Source organism: Rhinopithecus bieti, unplaced genomic scaffold (assembly GCF_001698545.2).
Source record: "Rhinopithecus bieti isolate Rb0 unplaced genomic scaffold, ASM169854v2 scaffold_5889, whole genome shotgun sequence".
NCBI classification, from domain to species: domain Eukaryota; kingdom Metazoa; phylum Chordata; class Mammalia; order Primates; family Cercopithecidae; genus Rhinopithecus; species Rhinopithecus bieti.
The window spans coordinates 814,178-824,478 of NW_016805277.1; the positions used below are offsets into that span (position 1 = coordinate 814,178).

General features: G+C 41.8%; 1 protein-coding gene across 1 annotated transcript in view; it reads right to left on the reverse strand.

Moving 5' to 3' along the window:
* DDX46 (DEAD-box helicase 46) overlaps positions 1-10,301 on the reverse strand; it is an 84,522-nt gene that overhangs the window by 6,075 nt on the left and 68,146 nt on the right. The window contains exons 17-19 of the mRNA XM_017871920.1: positions 7,946-8,119; positions 6,816-7,034; positions 5,605-5,749 (exon numbers count right to left, since the gene is read on the reverse strand). Of these exons, the coding sequence (XP_017727409.1) occupies positions 5,605-5,749; positions 6,816-7,034; positions 7,946-8,119 (538 nt within the window). The remainder of the gene's footprint in view (positions 1-5,604; positions 5,750-6,815; positions 7,035-7,945; positions 8,120-10,301) is intronic.

The window sequence follows — 10,301 nt, forward strand, 5'->3', positions numbered from 1 at the left end:
GACCATCCTGGCTAACACTGTGAAACCCCGTCTCTACTAAAAAAAATACAAAAAACTAGCCGGGCGAGGTGGCGGGCGCCGGTAGTCCCAGCTACTCAAGAGGCTGAGGCAGGAGAATGGCATAAACCCGGGAGGGGGAGCTTGCAGTGAGTTGAGATCCGGCCACTGCACTCCAGCCTGGGCGACAGAGCGAGACTCCGTCTCAAAAAATAAATAAATAAATAAATAAATAAATAAATAAATAAATAAAATAAAAGCTTAGAGATTAGCAAAACAAACTTGTAAAGACATTACAACAGGATGAATAGGAAGTAGTTTACTAAATTCAATTTTAAATACCACTTTTAGGAAGCTTTTCCTGACTCTTTGAGGCAGAGTTAAGTGTTTTCTTCTTTAGTGCTCTCACAATATTGTATTTATACCATCACAAGAGCACATTTTGAGGTAGAATGGACAAGATATTTTTTCTGATGGGATGTGAACAGTGGAAAAGAGAAACAAGATACTAAGAGCTGGCTGGCAAGTGAAAAAAGGTAGAAGTAATAAAAGAATATATTGATTCCAGGAGGAAAACAGGTGTTTTTTGGACAGTGATACTGGGTGAAATTCAATTCTAAAATTGCTGTAGTTGAGGTGCTCATTGGACATCCAGTTGAAAATATAAATGAGGTCAATGGAAATATGGACTAGAAGTTTAGAAGTGGCAGAGATCAGAGAGCCATCAAGGGTAGGCTGGGTAGAATCTGGAGCCAATAGACAATGCCAGTGAGTAGGTAAGTACAGATAGGCACCACACTGCACACTGAGAAGAGAAAAGAGCTTAATCAAAGAAAACTAAAGACTGAAATGTCTAAGAATAAAAGGAGCACTGGGTCTGCAATATAGAGAGCTATATTTTATCATTTTTTATATTTAAAAAAACACACAAATGAGGGAAAGATTTATAATAAATTAGAAAATTTCCCCCCGTACTAGAAATGAGTAACTTTTCTGTCCCCAGAGAGAGACAGAGACAGAAAGAGAGGCAGAAACAGTTTCACGACAGGAAGGAAAGAATCAAGGCTATGGCTATGAAGTCATAGCAACATATCTAATTTAAATCCTCTACCTCCACTAGCCACGAACCACAACATTATAAAACTATGTGGGGAAGGTGAGTGCCAGAAGGGAAGAGAAACGGAAGAATCAAGACCCAGTCAGACTGAAAATTACAACAAAATGAAATTTAGGAGGAAAACACATTGCTTGGTATGAGTGAAGTTTGTTGATACTTTTGTGCAACTTTAAAAGAAGGAAAATGACACTCTAACCTAGATTTAACTGGTAAATTAATTTTCCTACTTTTGTCAGAGCCCGACAATTTTGACCACTTTAAATTCTGACTTATGTAACTTCTTGTAATAGGTTACATATGTTTATAAGCAGCCATGAAAAAAAGGGCATTTCCTTTCATTGGTCCTAAAACAACTCTGGCTGCTTTTAAGGGATTCTCCACTAGTAAAAGAGAGGGTCATGGAATAGGCTATATAAATTATACAGGCTGACTAGGCATGTAAGTCCTTTCTGTTCTCCTTCCCTTTGCCTGGTGGGATGCCTGGAGCTGCTGACCCAAACAGAGCCTCCAAGGAGCCAGCCAGGCAGTGGGGTCCCTCCAATTACAGAACTAGAAACAAATGACACTAGGCTCCTTCCACAGTAGCAACACCTGTTTTCATCCTGTTAAGTGTTTACTTGAGTTTGGAGTTTCAAAAGTAAATGATCCTTTAAAAAATCTAATTACCTCTGAAAATTCTAAAAGCTTTAGATCATTTATATTACCAAACCCTAGCTCTTATTCAGTATCATTATATTTCCCTTTTTTTTTTTTTTGGAGATGCAGTTTCGCTGTTTTGCCCAGGCTGAAGTGCAGTGGCGCCATCTCAGCTCACTGCAACATCTGCCTTCTGGTTCCAAGCGATTCTCTTGCCTCAGCCTCGCGAGTAGCTGGGATACAGGCTCCCGCCACCATGCCTGGCTAATTTTGTATTTAGTAGAGACAGGGTTTCACTATGTTGGCCAGGCTGGTCTCAAACCCTTGACCTTGCGATCCGCCCGCTTCGGCCTCCCAAACTGCTGAGATTACAGGCGTGAGTCACCGTGCCCGGCCATTATCATTATATTTCTAGATTATTCTTAAGATTTGCTTTCAACAAAGTTGCCTTTTACTGGGGAGACCTGCTAAGATTATTATAAAATTAGATGTTATTTCCTGAGTGTAAATTGACAGCGGAGACAAATGACCAGAACCATTCTGGATGAAAGGAAAACTACATCAGAGCTGTGGAATCAGTGAATATCTCACCTCACATCACTTGGTAGTAAAGATGTGTTCTGATAAAGTTACACATAAATTGAAGTTTGATATATCAATTATACCATACCAAGCAAACATTGCATTTAAATTAATAAATGAATTACGAAAAGAATCCTTTTCAAAGCAAATAATCGTGTCTCTCATATACCTCTTTATAAGACAAGCAGTTAAAATATTGGCCGGGCGCGGTGGCTCACGCCTGTAATCCCAGCACCTTGGGAGGCCGAGGCGGGTGGATCACGAGGTCAGGAGATCGAGACCATCCTGGCTAACACGGTGAAACCCCGTCGCTACTAAAAAAATACAAAAAATCAGCCGGGCGTGGTGGCGGGCGCCTGTAGTCCCAGCTACTCAGGAGGCTGAGGCAGGAGAATGGCGTGAACCCAGGAAGTGGAGCTTGCAATGATCCAAGACTGTGCCACTGCACTCCAGCCTGGGGACAGAGTCTCAAAAAAAAAAAAAAACCAGAAACAAGAGTAAATCAAAATGGCACACAAGAAAATATTGCTCTGACACGGTGGGGCGCAGTGGCTCACACCTGTAATCCCGGCACTTTGGGAGGCCGAGGCAGGTGGATCACCTGAGGTCAGGAGTTTGAGATCAGCCTGACCAACAGGGTGAAACCTCATCTCTACTAAAAAAACAAAAACTAGCTGGGCATGGTGGGGGGTGGGGGTGCCTGTAATCCTAGCTACTCAGGAGGTTGAGGTACGAGAATTACTTGAACCCGGGAGGTGGGAGTTGCAGTGAGTCTAGACTGTGCCACTGTACTCCAGCCTACACGACAGAGTGAGATTTTGTCGAAAGGAAAGGAAAGAGGAAAGGAAAGAGGAGAGGAAAGAGGAAAGAGGAAAGAGGAAAGAGGAAAGAGGAGAGGAAAGAGGAAAGAGGAAAGAGGAAAAAGAGGAGAAAGAGGAAAGAGGAAAGAGGAAAGGAAAGGAAAAAGGAAAGGAAAGCAAAGCAAAGGAAAGGAGAAAGGAAAGGAGAGGAGAGGAGAAAGGAGAGAAGAAAGGAGAGGAGAAAGGAGAGGAGAAGGGAGAGGAGAAAGGAGAGGAGAAAGGAAAAGAGAGGAGAAGAAAGGAGAGGAGAAAGGAAAGGAGAAAGGAAAGGAAAAGATTAACACAAAAAAGGCAGTAACTGAGATCTTTTATAATGCAGGCATTTACAGCTAAAAATTTCTCTCTAAGCACTGCTTTCACTGAATCCTGTTAAGTTTCACTGAAGCCTGAACTGTATAATGGTTAAAATGGACAAACTTTTGCTATATGAATTTTACCTTAATGTAAGTCCTAAATAGCAAAACACTGCTACAGATTTTTTTATTTTTTTTTTATTTTTATTTTTTTTATTTTTTTATTTTTTTTTGAGACTGAGTCTCGCTCTGTCGCCCAGGCTGGAGTGCAGTGGCCAGATCTCAGCTCACTGCAAGCTCCGCCTCCTGGGTTCATGCCATTCTCCTGCCTCAGCCTCCCGAGTAGCTGGGACTACAGGCGTCCGCCACCTCGCCCGGCTAGTTTTTTGTATTTTTTAGTAGAGACGGGGTTTCACCGTGTTCGCCAGGATGGTCTTGATCTCCTGACCTCGTGATCCGCCCGTCTCGGCCTCCCAAAGTGCTGGGATTACAGGCTTGAGCCACCGCGCCCGGCCTACAGATTTTCAAAATAGTTCCAAATGGAGACAGTACAATCAAAAAGTAAGAGGTCCAGCCTGGCCAACATGGTGAAACCCCATCTCTACCCAAAAATACAAAAATTAGCCAGGTATGGTAGCACATGCCTGTGGTTCCAGCTACTTGGGAGGCTGAGGCACCAGAATCACGTGAACCCTGGAGGCGGAGGTTGTAGTAAGCCAAGATCGTGCCACTGCACTCCAGCCTGTGCGACAGAGCGCTGAACCCTGTACTGACAACAATGTTATGGTGTCAAGGAAATGAAGCCAGAACAGATGGTTCTATTATCTAACAGTCTAGTTCTGTCTTGCTTCCATTACACATGATGCCAGAAAACAAAAAGGAAAACCACTTAAAATGTCAATAACAAAGATGTTCAGATTAAACATAAATAAAGTAGGCAGGGCACGGTGGCTCATGCCTGTAATACCAGCACTTAGGGAGACCAAGGCGGGTGGACCATGAGGTCAGGAGTTCGAGACCAGCCTGGCCAGTATGGTGAAACCCTGTCTCTACTAAAAATACAAAAATGAGCCTGGCGTGGTGGCGCATGCCTATAATCCCAGCTACTCGGGAGACTGAGGCAGAAGAACTGCTTAAACCCAGGAGGCGGAGGTTGCAGTGAACCAAGATCATGCCACTGCACTCCAGCTCTGGGCAACAGAGCAAGACTCCGTCTTGGCGGAAAAAACAAAACAAAACAAAAATTAAAAACATAAATAGTGACAGGGTTGTCCTACTATGCAGCGGAGTAACACATCAGAAAAAATAAAATAGGCTGGGCACCATGGCTCATGACTGTAATCCTAGCACTTTGGGAGGCTGAGCAGGGGCGGGTCCCTTGAGCTCAGGAGTTCGAGACCAGCCTGGGCAACATAACACAACCCCTTCTCTACAAAAAAGACAAAAAAATAAGCTAGGTGTGGTGACACGTTCCTGTAGTCCCAGCTACTTAGGGGTGTAGGGTGTTGAGGGGAGGATCACTTGAGCCCAGAAGGTTGAGGTTACAGTAGGCTGAGACTGCACCACTACGCTCCAGCCTGGGTGACAAAGTAAGACCGTCTCAAAATAAATAAAGATGGAAATTGCCTCTGGAATGAATTCATTCATGAATGTACGAAATAAAGTTAAAAACCAAACCTGGTTGCTGTTAGATAATGTATTTGTCTACTTGTTATTTTGTTAAAGGTATAAACTTTCATGGGCATAATTTCACAGGCAATATCTGCCTAGATAAACATTCATTAAGTGGACTAATACATTTGATTTACTTCCCAACCTAAACTTAGGCCAGAATATTCCACTTACTAGAAGCATAAACAGGTCAGTCCTTAAAATATAAGTTTTATTTTAATTTTCAAATTTGACTAAATTGCCAAAACTGAGTCTCACAAACAGATCATTGACCTTTGCATGTATACTGAAATTCTTCTAAATAAAGACCTCAAATGTCATGAGATTTTTTCAGAGGTGTTCCTTACTTTCAGTTCTCTCTAGAATTTACCTCACATGCTCTTTGCGTTTATTACATCTACATCAACCTTGATCTAAATTCAAGATTGAAATAACCAACAATACATACTTTCAATTGCCAAGTAAATCTTCCGCTCGCCTTCCTTGGGTTCTTTACCAGGAGGGAAGTATGTTCCTCTGATTGTAATTGCAGCTTCAGAGTATTCACTGATCCTCTGCAGAGCTTCCTTAGAGGTAACTTTCCACCTAGCAGTCTAAAAGAAAAGGTAAGGAAAAGAAAAACCACTTCACAACAGGACAAAAAAATCCAGGAGTGCTGACAATGACTAGGCTGGCTGGTATCATATTATGGTCAGTATTTTTTTTTGAGACGGAGTTTCGGTCTTGTTGCCCGGGCTGGAGTGCAATGGCGCAATCTCAGCTCACTGCAACCTCTGCCTCCCGGGTTCAAGCGATTTTCCGCCTCAGCCTCCCAAGTAGCTGGGATTACATGCATGCACCACCACGCCAGGTTAATTTTTGTATTTTTAGTAGAGATGGCGTTTCTTCATGTTGGTCAGGCTGGTCTTGAACTCCTGACCTCAGGTGATCCACCCGCCTTAGCCTCCCAAAGCGCTGAGATTCCTAGGCGAGAGCCACCAGGCCTGGCCCTATGGTCAATATTGAGATCCCTATTGGCCGGGCGTGGTGGCTCATGCCTGTAATTCCAGCACTTTGGGAGGTTAAGATAGCGGATCATCTGAGGTCAGGAGTTTGAGACCAGGCTGACCAACATGGAGAAACTCCATCTCTACTAAAAATACAAAAATTACTCAGGCATGGTGGTGCATGCCTGTAATCCCGGCACTTTGGGAGGCCGAGGTGGGCGGATGACCTGAGGTCAGGAGTTTGAGACCAGCCTGACCAACAGGGTGAAACCCCGTCTCTACTAAAAATACAAAAATTAGCTGGGCATGGTGGTGCATGCCTGTAATCCCAGCTACTTGGGAGGCTGAGGGAGGAGAATCGCTTGAACCTGGAGGCAAAGGTCGTGGTGAGTCAAGATCGCACCATTGTACTCTAGCCTAGGCAGTAAGAGCAAAACTCCGTCTCAAAAAAAAAAAACAAAGATCATTATTAATACATACCTGCATCATAAGTTCATTTAGAGCCTAATGTACCTTGAACATATTCATAAAAATCAAATTTCTATTGTTATATCCTCCATTTAGGTAAAACTGAAGGAGCTACTAAAATGTTCATGGGTTTTAAAGATGAGATTTTCCTCCTAAAGAAGAGTTTCTACTTCACAATAAAAAAAGGTTTAAACCTGTTACTTACCTGTGGGAAGTCATTGATCTCTAATTCTTCTTCATATCTCTTAAAAGATTCATTCTGTCCACCATCCTGTCTCTCTTCTTCTTGTTTCTCTAAAGGCACATAATTGAGCTTGGCATTGATCTTTTCAGCAAGTTGTTCTGCAATGGTTTTTGCAGAAACAGTGGGAGCCAGAATGGTGCCACCTCTAAGAATTGCATTGGTGGCCTGTTGCATCACATCCTATAGTTAAAGAAGACTTAGTTAAATCTCAAATGAGGGCGGAGACAAGAGTATGGACCCCACCACAAACTATTCTCTGCAAAGCTACTAACTTTGTATGCAAGTGTAATAAATAAACACCTTTCTAAGGCATAGTCTCATTGATATGTGTGATTTAGCAATATACATTTATAATATAGTTTAAAGTATCTCCCTGTGGATAAGAAAACTGGAGAACATTCAACTCTCTATTAAATATTCTACTAGATCATAGAGATGTAGTTGATAATTAGCTAACTCTTGATGTCAGACACAGTAAATATTTCCAAAATCATCTGCATACTCTAACTCCTAGGAGTTTCCTTCGAATTTGAATGTTTGTACTACTACCATCACTGAGCTCCTTCATCTCTATGACCCAACCCAACATTACAAACATTATAGTTAATGACAGTCTCAAAAGCTTCAAAATAACAAATAAGCTTCCAAGAAAAAGATAACATGTGAAATATTTAAAAATCACATTTCTCCATTGTTTAAGCCCATATTAATTTGAGTCATGTAACTGGGTGTTTGTATATCCAGGGAGTTGTGTGCCCAATAACCTACCCAACAAAAGCAGATAAAGAAAGAAAAAGAGAATTATTAATACATCTTTAAGATTTTGTTAAGACCCATCAGAATACTACTCTATAAAACTACCTATGGCTAACAGTTAGAAATTCTAGAATAGGCATAAAGTCCTCAGTTAATAGCACTAGAGAAATCATCCAAATGCAATTATCAAAAAGCTCTGTATTGAGAATGTTAAATTCTCACAAACTCAATGTCTAGGACAACTTGTTTACTTGTGCTCAACATAATTCCTGAAAAGTAAAATAAAAGAACTTCTTAAAAGTATTGACTGAGACTTGGAACAAATTACTTAATACCTGAGACTCGATGCCCAAATTCTTCTGGGCGTTGATTCTGAGAGCCAATCTCTTAGCAATTTCTAATTTCTCAGCATTTCCTGCAGTTGGAGCAGGAACACTTGATGTTCCAGGAGCAGCCATATCCTTTACTCTCTTCTTTGAATTAAACATGCTTTCAATTTGCTCATCAATCTAGATCAAAAGAAAAAAAGGACTAGTAAAAAACTGAACTAGAAATACCAAAGTAAGTTATTCTACAGAAATAAATAAGGAATGTTTCCACCAAAAGGCTGGAATCAGATAGTTGTATTTACACAAATCCTACTACACAGATCAGTGGGACAATATACCACCTATTTGTTAAAAGTCACGCTTCATTTTCGTCTACGGTGGGGAGAAAAATAGAAAACAGAGAAACAACACTGCATGAACCACATCATCAGACTCCTAAGAGGACCAGAAACTTCATCCTTGTTCAACAGATGAGGAAACATGTGCTGTCAAGACAGAACAGCCAATACGATGCAGCTGACTTGCCCCAGGGCTCAGGCCTTGAGACCAAATTATACTGCAATGAAAGAGGCTGGAAAAAGGGCTATAACTCAAGGTCAGTGGCCAACTAAAAATATAGTCAATAATTCTCAGGGGGAGTGGTATAACATGTTCCTAAGGCAAAACTCTCAAAACTCTTCCCAACCCATAAAATCCAATTGGATTTGCCTTAAAAACTGGCTAACTGAACCCGAAAAGGCTTATTCCCTTATCCCTTTGAATCAAGAAAGCAAAGAAATGCAGGTTGTTTCCCCATCAAGGCAAGTGCCATGATGAAAGCTTCGCTTTGACAGGAATCACGTGAGCCCTACTGCTATGTGCATTTCTTTTTCTTTTTCTTTTCTTTTTTTTTTTGAGACGGAGTCTCACTGTGTCACCCAGGCTGGAGTGTAGTGGTGCAATCTCGGCTCACTGCAAGCTCCACCTCCTGGGTTCATGCCATTCTCTCACCTCAGCCTCCAGAGTAGTCGGGACTACAGGTGCCCGCCACCACGCCCAGCTAATTTTTTGAATTTTTAGTAGAGACGGAAACCGTGTTAGCCAGGATGGTCTCGATCTACTGACCTCGCGATCTGCCCGCCTCAGCCTCTCAAAGTACTGGGATTACAGGCGTGAGCCACCGCGCCTGGCCTGCTATGTGCATTTCTTTTTAAAAATGTCTTTTGCCCAACAATGACTACTGATATCACTGACTACAGAAATACAAGCCCCTTCAAAAATTTACATTAGATTAACAAAGCTGTATCTTCTAGATCTCAAATGCACAGAAAAGCTTATTTAGGGCTTAAAAATCAATTGGTTAATTTACAACGCTCTTTTACTGAAATAAAAACAGTGCATTTAGCTTTTGTACTATTTTGAGACAGGGTCGCCTCTTAACTCTCAGGCTCAAAGGTTCCTCACACCTCGGCCTCCCAAGTAGCTAGGACCACAGCATGCACTACCATGTCCAGCTAATTTTTAAACAACTTTTTATAGAGACAGGGTCTCACTATGTTGTCTAGGAGGGTCTTGAATTCCCGGACTCAAGCTATCCTCCCACCTTGGCCTTCCAAAGTGTTGGGATTACAGGCCATGAACCACCACACTCAGCCTTAGATTCTTCTTAAAACATTTATTACCTATTAAAGGGTTTTAGTTATGGCCAGGCATAATGCCTCATACCTATAATCCCAGCATTTTGGGAGTCCAAGGCAGGAGGATTACTTGAGCCCAGGAGTTCAAGACCAGCCTGGGCAACATGGCAAAACCGTGTCTCTACAAAAAACATAAAAGTTAACCAGGCATGGTGGCACATGCCTGTAGTCCCAGATATTCAGAAGGCTAAGGTGGAGAATCACCTGAGCCCAGGAGGTCGAGGCTACAGTGAGCCAAGATCACGCCACTGTACTCCAGCCTGGTTGACAGAGTGAGATCCTGTCTCATAAAAACAAAACAAAACAAAACCTCCAAAAAACACCAGCGGGGGTTAGTTATCAACTAGTTTTAAAACTCAACATTTACCTGAGTAAAACTGTTTTAAATTAAATAGCATTCATGGTATTACAATCTGAACAAATTCATAAAATCAGGAATGGGGGAAGTATACAATGCTAGCTGGTAGAGCTAACCTTACTGTTGATTTTATTCATGTTAAGTACTGTTTACATTTTTCATAAAATTATATATTATTTTAACACCCAAAGAAACAATCACCATTTGTTACCATGAGATTTTAAAAAACAGTTAAAAAGGCCGGGCGCGGTGGCTCAAGCCTGTAATCCCAGCACTTTGGGAGGCCGAGACGGGTGGATCACGAGGTCAGGAGATCGAGACCATCCTG